This window comes from Crotalus tigris, unplaced genomic scaffold (assembly GCF_016545835.1).
Source record: "Crotalus tigris isolate CLP2741 ecotype Arizona unplaced genomic scaffold, ASM1654583v1 scf7180000020772.1195989, whole genome shotgun sequence".
Lineage (NCBI taxonomy): Eukaryota > Metazoa > Chordata > Lepidosauria > Squamata > Viperidae > Crotalus > Crotalus tigris.
The window spans coordinates 494,515-512,166 of record NW_024098171.1 but is presented as its reverse complement, the minus strand read 5'-3'; the positions used below and the strand labels follow the sequence as shown (position 1 = coordinate 512,166).

Here is a 17,652-nt window from a genome sequence, read left to right as displayed (position 1 = left end):
CTCTTCCCAGAGCTGAATACAGGGTTAGCTAGAACTAAAAATACAAAACATTTAAACTTAAGTAAACCTCAAACAAAAATTACATTAAAAAAAAAGTCCAATATATATATATATATAATAAAAAAGTCCAATATATATATATAATGAGAAATACTTATTATCTTAAACTTTAAACATAAATTATTCAAAAGCTAAATAATATCTTTTAATATCATACTTATACTGTATAAAATTTATCCATCTTTTCCACACCAAGAGATATTTCTCTTGCGATTGATCTTTCAAATAAGCCGAAATTTTTGCCATTTCAGATGGTCATCAAATCTTTGACACCTTACTAGGCGACTGGTGGTACTCGGATGTTGCCATATCCTAAAAGTGGGATAATGGGCGAAAAGGTTGAAAAGCCCTGCTCTAGAGCATCTGAAGGCAGGACAAGAAGCAACGGATGGAAACTCATCAAGGAGAGAAGCAACCTGGAACTAAGGAGAAACTTCCTGACAGTGAGAACAATTAACCAGTGGAACAACCTGCCACCAGAAGTGGTGAATGCGCCAACACTGGAAGTCTTTAAGAAGAGACTGGACAGCCATCTGTCCAAAGTGGTATAGGGTTTCCTGCCTGAACAGGGGGTTGGACTAAATGACCTCCAAGGTTCCTTCCAACTACTACTACTACTACTACTACTACTACTACTACTACTACTTCTTCTTCTTCTTCTTCTTCTTCTTCTTCTTCTTCTTCTTCTTCTTCTTCTTCTTCTTCTTCTTCTTCTTCCTCCTCCTCCTCCTTCTTCCTTCTTCCTTCTTCTCCTTCTCCTTCTCCTTCTTCTTCTTCCTCCTCCTCCTCCTTCTTCCTTCTTCCTTCTTCTCCTTCTCCTTCTCCTTCTTCTTCTTCTTATTATTATACCCAATTCCAGCAACCGCTCCTTATACGTTTTAGCTTTATATGTTTTACGACCATTTTTCACGCTTAGGGCCATTTGCAGGAGCCCCAGGGTCATGTGATCCAAATTCAGACGCTTGGTAACCGACTCATATTTGTGACGGTCTCAGTGTGCCCCAGGAGGGGGGAGGGGGGACACGAGATCCCCTTATGCGACCTTCTAACAAGCAAAGTCGATGGGGGAAGCCAGTTTAAGTTAACAACCGTGTTCCTAGCTTAAGAACTGCCGCGATTCATTTAACAATGAAAGGTCGTAAGATGGGGCAAAAACTGACTTAACAACTGCCTCGCTTAGCGATGGATAATTTGGGGCTGAATCGTGGTGGTAAGCCGAGGACCACCTGTATTTTGAAGGAGACTGCTATGTATTTTTTTTTTTTCCTAATTTAACTAGATGGGTCCGGCCATGCCTATGCCAACTTCAGAGCCATTTGCAGTTTTTCAGCTGGGCCCTTGGAAAAATGAATTGCCCACCCCTGATGTAATGAGTATATAATAATTGGGTGTAGTGCTACCGTACCTGAAAAAGGTGACAAAGAATTGCACCAGATCCATAAAGTTACTGTGCTGTGAAAATGCAATCTGTAAAAAAAGAAAAACAAAATTAAGCTTCGCAATGGCAATTATAGCTCTGCCTGATGCCTGTCTGGGAATCGTTCTTTAGAGATTTTAATAATCAACGTTCAAGTCCCAAACAGACCTATAATAATACATAAACCAGCGTATTTTCTCAAAAGCGTCACACCAAGGCAGCGCTCCAGGCATACATGGAAATAAATGAATACACTCTTAAACACAACGTTCTCGAAATCTGGCACGAAGTAAAGTAGAATAGAATAGAATAGAACAGAGCAGAATAGAACAGAGCAGAATAGAATGTTGTATTTTTTATTTTATTATTTATTATTCTATTCTATTCTGTTCCATATATATTCTATTCTATTCTATTCCATTCCATTCCATTCCATTCTAAAATTGGAAGGGACCTTGGAGGTCATCTAGTCCAACCCCCTGCTCAGGCAGGAAACCCTATACCATTTCAGACAAATGGCTGGCCAGTCTCTTCTAGAAAACTTCCAGTGTTGGAGCATTCACAGCTTTACAACCTTCAGATATTAATAATCCATTAACTAATACCTTCAGATATTAATGATTCTCCTGTGGAAAAGCTCTCCGATGCAAAGCTGCCCCCCCTCATTTTTGCCAACACAGGTGGTTCCCCCACTTACGACGATAACAGAGTCTAAAACTTCTACCGCTAAGCGGGAGAGTTGTTAAATGAATTTCGCCCCATTTTACGACCTTTCTACCCACAGTCGTTAAGCGAATCACTTCAGATGTTAGTCACACCGGTTATTAAGTGAAACAAGCTCCCCTACTGACCTGCCTTGTCACAAGGTCGCAATAGGGAATCGTATGACCCACCCGGAACTCTGCGACTGTCGTAAATATGAGTCAACTGCCAAGTCTCTGAATTTTGATTACGTGACCCTGGGCGATGCAACGGTCATAAGTGTGAAAAACGGTCAGAAGTCCCTTTTCCAAGTGTTTCTGTAAGTTCGAATGGTCACTAATTGAACTGTCGTAACTCAGGGACTACTTGCAATCTCCAAGTGTGTCTCCATTATTTTCCATTATGCAACTAGCCGGTGGTTGACTTTGCATTGTTCTAGAGCAGGGGTAGGCAACCTTGGCTCTTTTATGACTCGTGGACTTCAACTCCCAGAATTCCTGAGCCGGCCATGCTGACGGGAAAGGGAGGTTTCCAAGCTGAGCCATGCTGGCTCAGGAATTCTGGGAGCTGAAGTCCGCAAGTCATAAAAGGCCCAAAGTTGCCTACCTCTGGCCTAGGCCTAGGCTGCTTTATGACTAGTGGACTTCAACTCCCAGAATTCCTGAGCCAGCATGGCTCAGCTTGGAAACCTCTCCCTTTCCCTCAGCATGGTTGCCTCAGGAATTCTGGGAGTTGAAGTCCACGAGTCAGAAAGCGGCGTAAGCGTAGGCCAGAGGTATGCAACCTTGGTTCTTTTATGACTTGTGGACTTCCTCCCAGAATTCCTGAGCCAGCCATGCTGAGGGGAAAGGGAGAGGTTTCCAAGCTGAGCCAGGCTGGCTCAGGAATTCTGGGAGTTGAAGTCCATGAGTGATAAAGCAGCCTAGGCCTAGGCCAGAGTAGGCAACTGTGGCTCTTTTATGACTCGTGGACTTCAACTCCCAGAATTCCTGAGCCAGCCATGCTGAGGGGAAAGTGAGAGGTTTCCAAGCTGAGCCATGCTGGCTCAGGAATTCTGGGAGTTGAAGTCCACAAGTCAGAGGTTGCCTACCCCTGTTCTAGAGCCACATTGCACTATTCAAGATTTTATTCCCCTATCGTCAAGACCGACTAAGCATCACGTGGCTAAAAAGCAGAAATAAAATCTATGCAGATCGTTATTTGAAAAACACACACGCACATACTGTACACACACACACACACAGGCACAAAGACAATCAATTAAAGACAACTATTCTTTAAAAGAGGCGCAAAGCGAAAAAAGAGGGATGAAAGGAAAACGTAAACATGTCATGGAAATAAAACACCTTAAGAACAGCAGCAGAAATACGAGAGAATTAAAAGGTCCTCCGGAAAATATTTGTGTGTGTTTGTGTGTGTGTGTGTGTGTGTTTTCTCTGAGGTTTTCATCAACTACTCTGGGCTCGTCCCTCCTGCCACAGACTTGTTTAAATAGATTTTGATGTCAATTTACAGGAAGAGAAGCAATAACCTGCCCCACCAACCGCAGAGCGGAGAGGCTGGCTGTGCAAGTTATTAGGCTGGCACGCCTTGTGTATTTCATTTCATCAAATTAGAGAGCAAAGCCAGTGTTTTTGAAGCTGGCGATAACAGAAAAGGCTTCCAGGATTTTCTGCTTCCTATTTTGGAAAATTGGAAGGTGTGGAAATAAATTAACATACTCCGCAAAAGTGCACGGGGAGGACTGACAAGGCTGGAAGCGCAGACTTTCCAGATGGGTAAGACGGAGAAATAATACAGCGCCTGCCTTGTATAAAATCTTCCTGCCACTTCTGCTTCCCGAATTTTAACATTCAAGTCAAACAGGCCTCAGAAAGTAATATGGTGCAGCTGTGGCCAGAATTCTAAGTGTTTGGGGCTCTCTATTGAAAAACAATGGTCTTAATCTCTCCAGAACCACAGCCCAAAATATCAAGCTATTCATTTCTGCTTTGCACATTGCGGTGTGCAGAATAATGGGGAGGAGGAGGAGCAGGAGGAGGAAAAGGAGGAAAAGCAGGAGGAGGAGGAGAGGAGGAAGGGAGGAGGAGGAGAAAAAGGAAGAGGAGGGGAGGAGGAGGGAGGAGGAAGAGAAAAAGGAAGAGGAGGGGCAGAGAAGGAAGAGGAAGGGGGGAGGAGGAGAAGGGAGGAGGAGGAGGAAGAGGAGAAGGGAGGAGGAGAAAAAGGAAGAGGAGGGGAGGAAGAGGAGGAGGGAGGAGGAGGAGGAAGAGAAGGAGGAGGGAGGAGGAGGAGGAAGGGAGGAGGAGGAGAAAAAGGAAGAGGAGGGGAAGAGAAGGAGGGAGGAGGAGGAAGAAGAGGAGAAGGGAGGGGGAGGAGGAGGAGGGGAGGAAGAGGAGGAGAAGGAGGAAGGGAGGAGGAAGAGGAAGAGAAGGAGGAAGAGGAGGAAGAGAAGGAAGAGGGAGGAGGGAAGAGGAAGAAGAGGAGGAAGAGAAGGAGGAGGAGGGGAAAGAGGAGGAGAAGGAGGAGGAGGAAGGGAGGAGGAAGAGGAAGAGAAGGAGGAAGAGGAAGAGGAAGAGAAGGAGGAAGAGGAGGAGGGAAGAGGAAGAGGAGAAGGAGGAAGAGAAGGAGGAGGAGGGGGAAGAGGAGAAGGAGGAAGAGGAGGAAGAGGGAGGAGGGAAGAGGAAGAGGAGGAGGAAGAGGAGGAGAGGGAAGAGGAGGAGGAGGAGGAGGAGGAAGGGAGAAGGAGGAAGAGGAGGAGGGAGGAGGAGGAGGAAGAGGAGGGGGAGGAACATCTCTCTTGAGCTCAAAGTTGAAGTTTAATTTTATTTTTCCCAAAAAAAAAAAAACCCAAACCCAAACCCCAACCTCCTTGAGAAAGAGACTGAAGGAGGCCTTTTTCCCAACGTCGCAGCACATCAAGGTTGCTGCTGTGGGGGGGCGGCTGGCGTGTGTTGAACGGCTCTTATCGATAAAAACGCTTATCGTGCCTTGACACATTGGGGAGGAAGAACAAAAGGGATTTCATATTCAGCCTCCACAGAAATGCGGGGTGCAGGGGGGATGCTCCACAACCCCCTCCTCGGGCGGGAGAGCATCGGAGAGGCAGGAGGCGTCCTGGGAACCGCCAAGGAATGCTAATTGGGAAGGGGGGTGGGGGGGGGAAGGAAGATGGGAAGGGGTCCTTTCTCTATTGACAGTCAGCCCTCGTCTCTGGCCGCAGGCGGCTATCGAAACAGGGCCCCTCCCAGCAATCCCCATGAAAGTCTAAGAGGAAGGGAGGGAGGGAGGGAAGGAAGAAAGGGAGGTATAAAAGAAGGGAGAGAGGGAGGGAGGAAGAAATATAAGGTTAGGTAGGAGGGAGGGAGGGAGGAAGGGAGAAAGGGAGGGAGGGAGAGGAACAGAGGAATATAAGGGAAGGTAGGATGAAGGGAGAGAGGGAGGGAGGAAAGGGGAGAAGGAAAGGATAAAAGAAGGGAGGGGGAGGATAAAAAGGGAGGGAGGGAGGACAAAAGGGAGGGAGAAAGGAAGGAAGGAAGGAAGGAATATAAGGAAAGATAGGTAGGTGAGTGGGTGGGAGGGAAGGAAGGAAGGAAGGAAGGAATATAAGGAAAGATAGGTAGGTGGGTGGGAGGGAAGGAAGGATAAAGGGAGGGAGGGAGGGAGGGAGGGAAGGAGGCAGGGAGGAAGGAAGGAAGGAAGGAAGGAATATAAGGAAAAATAGGTGGGTGGGTGGGAAGGAAGGAAAGGATAAAGGGAGGGAGGAAGGAAGGAAGGAAGGAAGGAAGGAAGGAATATAAGGAAAGATAGGTAGGTGGGTGGGAAGGAAGGAAGGATAAAGGGAGGGAGGGAGGGAGGCAGGGAGGAAGGAAGGAAGGAAGGAATATAAGGAAAGATAGGTAGGTGGGTGGGAGGGAAGGAAGGAAGGATAAACGGAGGGAGGGAGGGAGGGAGGAAGGAAGGAAGGAAGGAAGGAAGGAAGGAAGGAAGGAAGGAAGGATAAACGGAGGGAGGGAGGGAGGGAGGAAGGAAGGAAGGAAGGAAGGAAGGAAGGAAGGAAGGAAGGAAGGAAGGAAGGAAGGAAGGAATATAAGGAAAGATAGGTGGGTGGGTGGGTGGGAAGGAAGGAAGGAAGCTCTCCCTAAAACGGGATGCTATCAAAGGAAAGCTGAGAAAGACTAGGAATCTCCCTCAGGCAGAGGGTCCCACTGGGATCCAGCTGTTCCTCGGGCAGATGTGTGGAGGCTCTGAAGCAGAAGCTGGTTTTCCCCTCTCTTATTTCCTCTTTAATCGGAAGGAAGAAAATGTTCTGTGGACCAGCCAAGCCTTAGCAACTAACAGAGAAACCTCCTCATGGGCACGAGAAGCTGGATGCCCCGAAGGGGATGAAATTCAGGGGAAAACAAAATCAACAGGGACGCACACAAACACACAAGCGCACACCCAGACATGCGCGCACCCTTTTGAGTTCCAGGAGAGGCCACAAGCCTTGTTTCAGAACTTCAGAGGGTCTGTTTCTTCCACGGGCATCCAGCTGAGCCAATACACCCTCCGTGCCCACAAAGGTCCAACCCTGTGCAAATCACTAGTAGGGCTTGAAAGGGGAAATTCACGGCCTGCCACAAGACCCAAGCAACCCATTTTTAAAAAATCCTTCGTCTCTTGGGTGAGAAAGGAGGAGGGCCGGTATAAATGGGGGGGCAGGGGAGGGGAGCTTCCAACTTTGGCAACTCTTAAGATTTGTGGACTTCGACTCCCAGAATTCCCCAGCCAGGAGGGGGGAAGGGAGGAAAGGAGGGGGAGAGAGAGAGAGAGAGAGAGAGAGAGAGAGAGAGAGAGAGAGAGAAGGAGGAAGAGGAGGGAGGGAGGGAGGAAGGAAGGAAAGAAGAATAAAGAGAGATGGAGGTAGGCAGGCAAGAAGGAGGGAGGGAGGAAGGGAGGAAAGAAGGAAGAAAGGACAAAGGGGGAGAAAGAGAGAGAGGAGGAGGAGGAAAGAAGGAAGGAAGGACAAAGGAGGAGAAAGAGTGAGAGAAGAAAAAGGAGGGAGGGAGGGAGGGAGGAAGGAAGGAAGGACAAAGGAGGAGAAAGAGTGAGAGAAGAAAAAGGAGGGAGGGAGGGAGGAGGGAAGGACAAAGGGGGAGAAAGAGAGAGAAGAAGGAGGGAGAGAGAGAGAGGGAGGAAAGAAAGAAGGACAAAGAGAGAGAAAGAGAGAAGGAGGGAGGAAAGAAGAAAGAAAGGACAAAAGGAGAGAAAGAGAGAGAGAAGGAGGGAGGGAAGAAAGAAGGAAGAAAGGACAAGAGGGGAGGGAGGGAGGGAGGGAGAGAGGGAAGGAGGGATGGACTGTCTGGTTGGGGAATTCTGGGAGTTGAAGCTCTCAAAGTTGCCAAGGTGGGACCCTTCCCCCCCTCCCGCTCTAACCAGGCAGAGGTGGACACCCTCCCCCCCCCTTTGCTGGCCCAGAAGCTCATTGCTGAAGCCTTTCACATCGAGGCCAATGGGAAGGAGGCTTGTTTAATGGGAAAAGAAAGAAAAGAAATCAATTGCTTGCTCTTGGCCTGGGAAGCCCCCCCTGAGCCGTGGTTAAGCCAGGCAAGCGAAGGAGAGGAGCGGAAATTGACTTTGGGTTTAAATGGACTCCGTTTTATTAACACAGGTTATTTTCCTGTGTTTTCGAGGTCATTTTCGGGGGGGGGCTCAATAATTGGGGTGAGGCTCTTTGAGTCGGGGGCCGCGGGGGAAGGAGGACGCACAGCTAGTCCTCGGCTTATCGCCATTCATTTAGTGGAGGAGGAGGACGACTGTGGGGTCCTTGGTGCTCTCTGTTTTCTTGGGGACATTTTATTACCCAGCTAGGTAACATCATCAGTGCTACAAGGGAGAAGGGTTTTTGGAGAGGAGGAGGAGGAGGAAGAAGGAGAAGAAGAAGAAGAAAAACAACAAGAAGAAAAACAACAAGAAGAAAAACAAGAAGGAGAAGGAGATGGAGAAGAAGAAGAAGGAGGAGGAGGAGGAGGAGGAGGAGGAGGAGAAGAAGAACAAGAACAAGAAGAACAAGAAAAACAAGAAGAGGAGGAAGAGGAAGAAGGAGAAGGAGAACAAGAAAAACAAGAAGAGAAAGAAGAGGAAGAAGAGGAAGAAGGAGAAGAGGAAGAAGGAGAAGGAGGAGGAAGAGGAGGAGGAGGAGGAGGAGGAGGAGGAGAAGAAGAAGAAGAAGAAGAAGAAGAAGAAGAAGAAGAAGAAGAAGAAGAAGAAGAAGAAGAAGAAGAAGAAGAAGAAGAAGAAGAAGAAGAAGAAGAAGAAGAAGATGATGATGATGATGATGATGGGGTCCTTGATGCTCTCTGAACTCTTGTGGTTTTCTTGCAGACGTTTCATGACCCAGCTAGGTAACATCATCAGTGCTAGAAAGGAGGGGAGTTTGCTCTCTGTTTATATACAATATACAAGTATTGTTGCCTTGTCAGGTGTGTTCTTTAGTCTATCACTTATTGTTGCATTGTTCATCTGAATTGCTTTACTTCTTGATTGTTCGTCTGATGTTAATCTTGGTGTTAATCTCTGCTTATCTGGGTGCTGATTGCCGATAGGGAGGTGTTTTGATCTTCTCTGTTTGTGTCCCTGCGCACATACTGGTGTGTGCTTGTGTAGGTGCAGATACAGAACTTTCCTACCAGGTGAAAAGGAAGTTCAAATATTGTCGGCCTTAAAAATGACTTGAAATTTTATTCGGCAAAAGCCGCGCACATCTTTTTTATCCTCACACAATAACTCAACACAATAAATTCCCATCGGAAGATAATAATCCAGACCAACACTGTTCCCAAGAGGAAAACTGAAAATTTGAACAACAAAAGCTAGCAGCCATCAGCTTAAACCTGACCACTCTCTTACTCGAAGGATGCATTTTAACCTTTTGTACCCCAATACTTTTGGCCTAAAACTTATTTCAATAAGGCTTCCAGTCCTGGTCAGTCCTCGACGTACGTCAATTCGTTTAGTGGCCATTCAGAGTTACAACCCCACCGAAAACAGTGACCGTTTTTCTCACTTACGACCCTTGCCGCGTCCCCGTGTGGTCAAAATTCAGACGTTGGGCAACTGACTCGTAGTTATGACGGCCGTGGTGTCCCGGGGTCACGCGATCCCCTTTTGCGACTTTCTGACGAGCGATTCACTTCACAAGGGTGGCGAGGAAGGTCATAAAATGGGGGTGAGATTCCCTGTCTCGCTTAGCAATGGAAATTTGGGGGGGGGGCTCACGGGTGGTCGTTAAGTAAGCCGAGGGCCACCTGTCCTCAAGAGATTTTGAGGACTCCGAAATGGAGCTACATTTGATGATGATGATGATGGGTGGAAAAAGTTGTAGAGAATGAGAGGGTGAAGATCTTGTGGGACTTTCGAATAGAGACAGATCGCCATTTGGAACACAACACGCCGGATATCACAAATGTAGAGAACCGGAGCATACAGCTGATTGATATCGCCGTACCAGGAGATGCCAGAGTCGAAGAAAAAGAACTGGAAAAAAATGACGAAATATCGCAACCTGCCCATCGAAACTGCGCGATTATGGATGAAACATGTAACGGTGGTACCCATTGTCATCGGGGCACTGGGAACTATGTCCCAAAACTTTGCAAAATACATCAAGAAACTGCAGCTTCCCACAATAACTCCAGCAATGTTACAAAAAACTGCGCTACTTGGAACATCTTATATTTTAAGGAGGTGCCTGGTTGACACCTAGGATGCTGGTAGCAACCTGTGTCAACCGTCAGCGTCAGCCAATTTGAATGTTCAGTTGACTGAGGTTCATTTTTAATGAATAAAAAATAATAATAATAATAATAATAATAAAGTTAGAAGGGACCCTGGAGGTCATTTAGTCCAACCCCCTGCTCAAGCAGGAAACCCTATACCATTTCAGACAAATAGCTGTCCAGTCTCTTCTTAAAAACTTCCAGTTTTGGAGCATTCACCGCTTCTGGAGGCAGGTAGTTCCACTGGTTAATTGTTCTCACTGTCAGGAAGTTTCTCCTTAGTTCCAGGTTGCTTCTCTCCTTGATGAGTTTCCATCCGTTGCTTCTCGTCCTGCCTTCAGACGCTTTGGAGAATAGCTTGACTCCCTCTTCTTTGGGGCAGCTCCTGAGATACTGGAAGACTGCTATCCTGTCCCCCCTTGTCCTTCTCTTCATTAAACTAGACATCCCCAATTCCAGTAACCGTTCCTTATGTGTTTTAGCCTCCAGTCCCCTCATCATCTTTGTTGCTCTTCTCTGCACTATAACCCCAGGGACATATTTTTTTCTCTCCCCAAAAGAAAAAAAAAAGAAATTCCCCCAAATTTACCCTTTTTAAAAACAAATCTGTTTCAAGCTCCGTAAAATGTCAACGGCCGCTCTCCCTGGCGCAGGTCACGGCGGGAAGCCAAACAAGCACAAAAGCAGGGCAAAACATTTGATTAGGAAAAAGGCCAGCCCCGAAAGTGAACACTTAAATCATCTTTACTCCTCTGAGTTCGCTCGGCTGGTAAAAATGTGCACTGGGGTTTCTGTGCAAAAGCTGCAGGGAAGGATCCCACCAGGAGACCCTCAAAGAACTATATACTCTCTTCCTCTTTCGCCGCATGCCCGGATAAAATAAATAAAATCCATCAAACTTGAGCAAATAAAATAAAACTGATTAGATAGATAGATAGATAGATAGATAGATAGATAGATAGATAGATAGATAGATATGGATAGATAGATAGATAATAGAGATAGATAGATAGATAGATAGATAGATAGATAGATAGATAGATAGATAGAGATGGATAGATAGAGATAGACAGAGATAGATAGTTAGATGATAGATAGAGATAGATAGATAGATGATAGATAGATAGAGATAGAGATAGATAGATAGATAGAGATAGAGATAGATAGAAATAGATAGATGACAGACAGACAGACAGATAGATAGAGATAAATAGAGAGAGATAGATGAGAGAGATAGAGAGATAGAGATAGATAGATATAGAGACAGATTATAGATAGAGATAGATAGATAGATAGATAGATAGATAGATAGATAGATAGATAGATAGATAGATAGATAGATGGATTGATTTTAAAAGAGACCCCAAACATTCAAAACCGTTCCTGAATCTGCATTGTAATATCTGCAACATCTCCAGTGATATCGGCAATGTCATTTATGGGAGGCTTGAAAAACAGGTAGTCCTTGATGTACGTCATTCGGTGAGCTTTTGTCCCGCTTTACAACCTTTCTGGCCCACGGTTGTTAAGGGAATCACTGCAGCTGTTAAAGGAGTCAACGGATTTTTGCGAAGGGAATCGGGCTCCCCACCCACTGACTTTCCTTGTCAGGAGGTCGCAAAAGGGGGAATCACATGACACCCGCCCATGACGCCGTGACCGTCATAAATACGAGTCAGTTGCCAAGCGTCTGAATTTTGATCACCGTGCTCCTTTGACTAGCAGAGTCCATGGGGGAACCTGTTTTACTGAACAACTAATAATAATGATAATGTTGAAAGGGACCTTGGAGGTCATCTAGTCCAACCCCCTGCTCAGGCAGGAAACCCTACAGCATTTCAGACAAATGGCTGTCCAGTCTCTTCTTAAAAACTTCCAGTGTTGGAGCATTCACCGCTTCTAGAGGCAAGTCGTTCCACTGGTTAATTGTTCTCACTGTCAGGACTAACTGAACAATTGCAGCGATTCGCTTAAAGATTGGGCAAGAAAGGTCGTTAAATGGGGCACATTCACTTAACGACCGTCTCCTTTAGCAACAGAAATGCTGGGCCCTGTTATGGTCAACAAGTTGAAAACTGACTGCAATCACTAACCACATCCCATTTCCTAGCCTATGTCAGGGGTCTTCAAACTTGGCCTTTTTATGACTTGTGGACTTCAACTCCCAGAATTCCTCAGCCAGCATGGGGAACTGTGGCCCCTTTATGACTTACGGACTTCAACTCCCAGAATTCCTGAGCCAACATGGGGGAACTGTGGCCCCTTTATCACTTGTGGACTTCAACTCCCAGAATTCCTGAGCCAGCAAGGGGAATTATGGGTCCTTCATGACTTGTGGACTTCAACTCCCAGAGTTCCTGAGCCAGCCACATTTAGCTTCAGATTCAACTAGGCTTACCTTAGTCTTCTGCCTAACTCACAAACCATCTGCTTTTTCTTTTCCTGGCTTCCCTCCCTGTGGAATTCTGGGAGGTGAAATCCTCAAGTCTTAAAATTTCCCAGGTCTGGAGACCTCTGGGATATGGCATACAACAGCAGCTCCCAACCTTTTCTACACCCTGCACACCGAGAACGCTTCTGATATATTCCTGCCCGCCTTACAAAAGTTCAAAATAACGAATTATGCCCTATAATTCTGAAACTTCTAAACCCACATTTTTGCGTCCCCTGGAATATCGTCTCACACCCCTGGTTGGGAACCCCTGGCATAGAACCATGGTTTGTTGTGACTGGAAGAACTCACTCTTTGTGGCCAACTCGCTGTAGGATAGCTCGCCGCGGGGCAATTTAACGATTCAATTTAACGACTTAACATAAATTTTAAAAAAAATATTTACATGTTTGTGATTCTCGTTCAATTTTGTCCCTCTTTTTCGCATGCTTTCGTGTTTCTGTTCCACCATTTATTGCAGTTAGTGGCACTAATTGTCATAAGACCCATTGGGACTGCTAGATCTGGTTCCTTAGCAGCTGGACTAGACATTAGAGAAGCATCTAGAACAGTGGTTCTCAACCTTTTTAATGCCGCGACCCCCCAACCGGTCGTAAGTCGAGGACTACTCAACCGGTCGTAAGTCGAGGTCTACTCAACTGGTGCAGCACAGTTTGCAGAATGGGACTTTTGGCGGGCTCAGCAGGGCAGAGACAGCCTGGAGAATTCCTATTGGCTTTGGAAAGCCAATAGAATTAGACTCTATTCAAGAGAGTCTGTTCTATTGGCTTTCAAAAGCCAATAGCATAAAAGGGAGTAGCACAGCTAAGGAAAAGGGGGAAAAAATGGCGGACTGCGTTGTTTGGCGACCCCCGTGAAATGGTCGTTCGACCCCAAATGGGGTCCCGACCCACAGGTTGAGAACCACTGATCTAGAATCAGGAAATCTTGACCGGAGTTCTCCACGCCACCAGATTCTTGGGGACCCCCTTCCCCCCCCCTTCCCAGAAGCACAAGCCCTGAAACCACTGCCACAAACACACAATATTGCCGAATCGTGCTTGATAATGGAAGGCAGATTGAAGAGAATGAATGGATCTGTGGGGCAGGACTGTGTTCTTAGTAGTTCCGTGTTAGGGGTCAGCTGGTCACTAATCCGTGCTAAAGCAGCACCAGTGCGCAAGCTACTGCATTCTCTCCCTGCGCAAAAACTGCTTTCCTGGCTTCTGATCCTTGGCTTGTGACCTCCGACAAAGCTTGTGTAATGAGGCGTGTCCAGCGCTGAACTTTCCCTCGCCTTGTTCTTTGCCAATCCCCTCTTGTTTTCCCTTCTCCTAGTAGCCAGGAGGAACAAGCTACACATAAACAAGGATTGCCCTGTGGCTTTTCGTGAGAAACCTCTGCAGATCCTTCGTAACGCCCGGAGCAAAGTCCCGCAGTCCCAAAGACCGGCGGGACGCACCCACGAACACCAACTAGCGCCGGTCAGAAGAGCGGAGGAAAACTCTTAATTTCACAACGTACGATCAGATTGAACCATCATTTCAGCTGGGGAAGCTGTGAGCATCCTAGAGACCGAGCCAAATCCAAAAATTGCTAGAGAATTCCTGGAAGCCGGGCACTCGGGAGAAATCTGCCATCAACGGGCATATAGAGATAAATAACATTGACACACTGTGCTGCAGTTGGTTCAGAATGCAGCCGCGAGAGCGATTGTGGGCGCGCCAAGGTATGCCCACGTGTCACCTATCCTCCGCGAGCTGCACTGGCTTCCTGTGGGTCTCCGGACGCAATTCAAGGTGTTGGTTGTCACCTTTAAAGCCCTTCATGGCTTAGGACCAGGTTACTTACAGGACCGCATACTGCCGCATAGTTCCCAGAGACCGGTGAGGTCCCACAGATTGGGCCTCCTTCAGGTCCCGTCGGCCAGACAATGTCGGCTGGCGGGCCCTCGGGGAAGGGCCTTTTCTGTGATGGCTCCGACCTGGTGGAATCAACTTCCCCCCAAGATTCGAACTACTCCCACCTTGCCGGCCTTCAAGAAAGCCATTAAAACTTTCCTGTTCCGGCAGGCCTGGGGTTGACGTCCCCGGAGGGGGGCCGGGACACGATTGGGACATGTTGTATGAATGCACTCATTTTTATTGTTATATTTATTGTTTCAATTTTGTACGCCGCCCTGAGTCCCTACGGATTGGGCGGCATATAAATTTAATTAATAAATAATAAATAAATGAGACAATCGACAAGCCCAAAAGGGAACCAAAGACCAAAATTCCTCACTACCGGCAATCGGTGGACAGAAGGAAAAAAGAGGGGGAAGCATTTACCACGCATGCATGCATGTGCACATGGAGCTGCGAGCACGTGAGCGCCACAAACAGGATGGGTTTGGCGCCCATGTGATACTCGCTAGCCCTGCCCCGTACTTGCATGGGGCAATGCCTCGTTTCCGCGCCCCGTGTTGTGGCGGTGGCCATTTTTGCACCTTGCAGCATTGACAGTGGCCTGTTTTTGCGCCCCGTGGCGTGACAATGGCCCGTTTTTGCACCCTGAGGCACAGTGGCGGCCTGTTTTTTGCGCCCTGTGGTGCAGTGTCCTGTTTTCGTGGGCCACGGCGGTGGCATGAGTGAGGGTGTGTATGTGTACACACGCACGCACTGGCCAGCCTGTCCCGTGGTCCACTCCCGGACCGCAGCCCACAGGTTGGGGTCTAGATCAACAATCAAGAAGTAAATAATACCCCTATTAGGAACTCCCAAACAAGCTAACAGTAAACAGCCCAATCAAGACCACCCCACCAACACAGACAGGGCAAGCCACTAGAATAGCAACTGACAGCAGGAAAATATTGGAATGTGCAGAGATGAACAGATTAACTACGAGATTGAAAGATAAAGAAGATACAGACTATTATCAAACTTGGGACTTGTTTTACTGTTGGCTAGAGGAAAGAATGAAGGATTAGGAATTGAACGTGTATTAGCATAGCTAATTCCAGACAACTCGTGGATTGGAAAAATTAACATATGTTTATGAAAAAAAACCCCAATAAAATCTTTATATATATAAAAAAAAACATACAGCCTCAAACCATTTACTTTTACACTGGAGGTAAAATCAGCAGGAGGAAGCAAAGCGCAATTTCCCCGCTGGAATCACGAAATTGCGAGAATCCTCAGCTGAGGCAACTGCTGATCCGGGTCACCATCTACTTTTGAGGCAATAAGCTCAGGGATTTTATATTCCGGGCCCTTGATGGATTGCCGTTGTCTTTTTGATGGATAGCTCTCTGCTGCCTTGCATGGATAATCCGTTACCCAGCGGCTTCTGCCTATGGTTGGTTCTACTGCTGCGCCCGGGCCCTGGTGCTGCTGTAGTTCTAAACTGATGCTCAGCTGCTTAGCTGGCTTTATGACTTTGCGGCAGAGAGGTTTTTGGTCCACACGGGGAGAGGAGATCAAAGGAAGGACTATTTAGGGAAGGGGCGGAAGAAGTTAAGAACTTTAGGACAAGTAAATTGAGTGAGATTCCCAGAAAAAGAGGGCTGGACTAGAAGACCTCCAAGGTCCCTTCCAACTCTGCCATTCCCTATTCTATTCTATTCTTATTTCTATTCTATTCCATTCTATTCTATCATTACTCTTTTTTCTTCTCGTCTATTCTATTCTTATCGATATTCTATTCTATTCTATCATTACTCTTTTCTTCTCTTCTCTTCTCTTCTTGTCTATTCTATCATTATTCTATTCTATTCTATCATTCTATTCTTTTCTTATCATTATTCTATATTCTATGTTCTATTCTACTCTTATTTCTATTCTATTCCATTCTATTCTATTATTATTATTCCATTCTATTCTAGTCTATCATTACTCTCTTCTCTTCTTGTCTATTCTATTCTTATAATTATTCTATTCTATTCTATTCTATTCTTATAATTATTCTATTCTATTCTATATTCTATATTCTCTTCTCTTCTTATCATTATTCTATTCTATTCTATCATTATTCTATTCTATTCCATTGTATTCTATTCTATCATTATTTTATTCTATTCTATCCTATCATTATTCTATATTCTATTCTATTCTATTCTTATTTCTATTCTATTCTATTCTTAATTCTATTCTATTCTTATTTCTATTCTATTCTATTCTATTCTATCATTACTCTCTTTTCTCTTCTCGTCTATTCTATTCTATTCTATTCTATCATTCTATTCTTTTCTTATCATTATTCTATATTCTATATTCTATTCTACTCTTATTTCTATTCTATTCCATTCTATTCTATTATTATTATTCCATTCTATTCTAGTCTATCATTACTCTCTTCTCTTGTCTATTCTATTCTTATAATTATTCTATTCTATTCTATTCTAATCATTATTCTATTCTTTTCTTATAATTATTCTATTCTATTCTATATTCTATTCTATTCTTATTAATCCATTCTATTCTATCATTTCTTCTCTTCTATTCTTATCACTATTCTATTCTATTCTATTCTATTCTATTCTATTCTATTCTATTCTATTCTATTCTATTCTATTCTATTCTATCATTATTTTATTCTATTCTATCCTATCATTATTCTATATTCTATTCTATTCTTAGTTCTATTCTATTCTTAATTCTATTCTATTCTATTCTATTCTTAGTTCTATTCTATTCTTAATTCTATTCTATTCTCTTCTTAGATGCCATTTAAACAGAAAATGCCTTTTGAACAGATGGCTCAAAATGGTTGGTGGGAACAGATGGGAGGTTCATGGCAGAAGGATGTCACCCAGGAGGAGAGCTTGTCGTTCCTCGATCAATTTGTCAAAGGGCTTCTTAATTACGGATCCCAAGGTATATTGTCTTATCGAGGCAGCTCACAATAAAACAAGAGATGTCACCGCAGTTCTATTAGAATGGGGTTTTTTTTGTTGTTCTTTTTTAAATAAACCTATTGGGAAGAAAGGAATTATCTCGTCCAACAGATCAGACTCCAGAAGGGAGTCCGTTCACCCAGTTTTCTCTCTGGGAAGTCTCAAGAGATTGTGAGACCCCCAACAGAGATACACGTGTCTTGTGTTTCGCACACGTGTGTCTTCACACAAGACGGGACAGGGAAGAAAAAACTTGCATTTTCCTATCAGGAGAACAAACGTACAGATGTGGCCTGGCCTTAAATTGTAGCTACCTTTGCAGGTTGTTATCATTGTAATTTGCACGTGGGAACATAGCCGCTCTGACAATTAATTGTGGGTCGGTAGTTCTCGAATTACAACGATTCAT

At 45.3% G+C, this 17,652-nt stretch overlaps 1 protein-coding gene across 1 annotated transcript in view; it reads right to left on the bottom strand.

Annotated features, from left to right (window-relative positions):
• The window catches only part of ATRN (attractin), a 176,695-nt gene that overhangs the window by 40,915 nt on the left and 118,128 nt on the right, over positions 1-17,652 (bottom strand). The window contains exon 25 of the mRNA XM_039368374.1: positions 1,466-1,527. Coding sequence (XP_039224308.1) covers positions 1,466-1,527 — 62 coding nt within the window. The remainder of the gene's footprint in view (positions 1-1,465; positions 1,528-17,652) is intronic.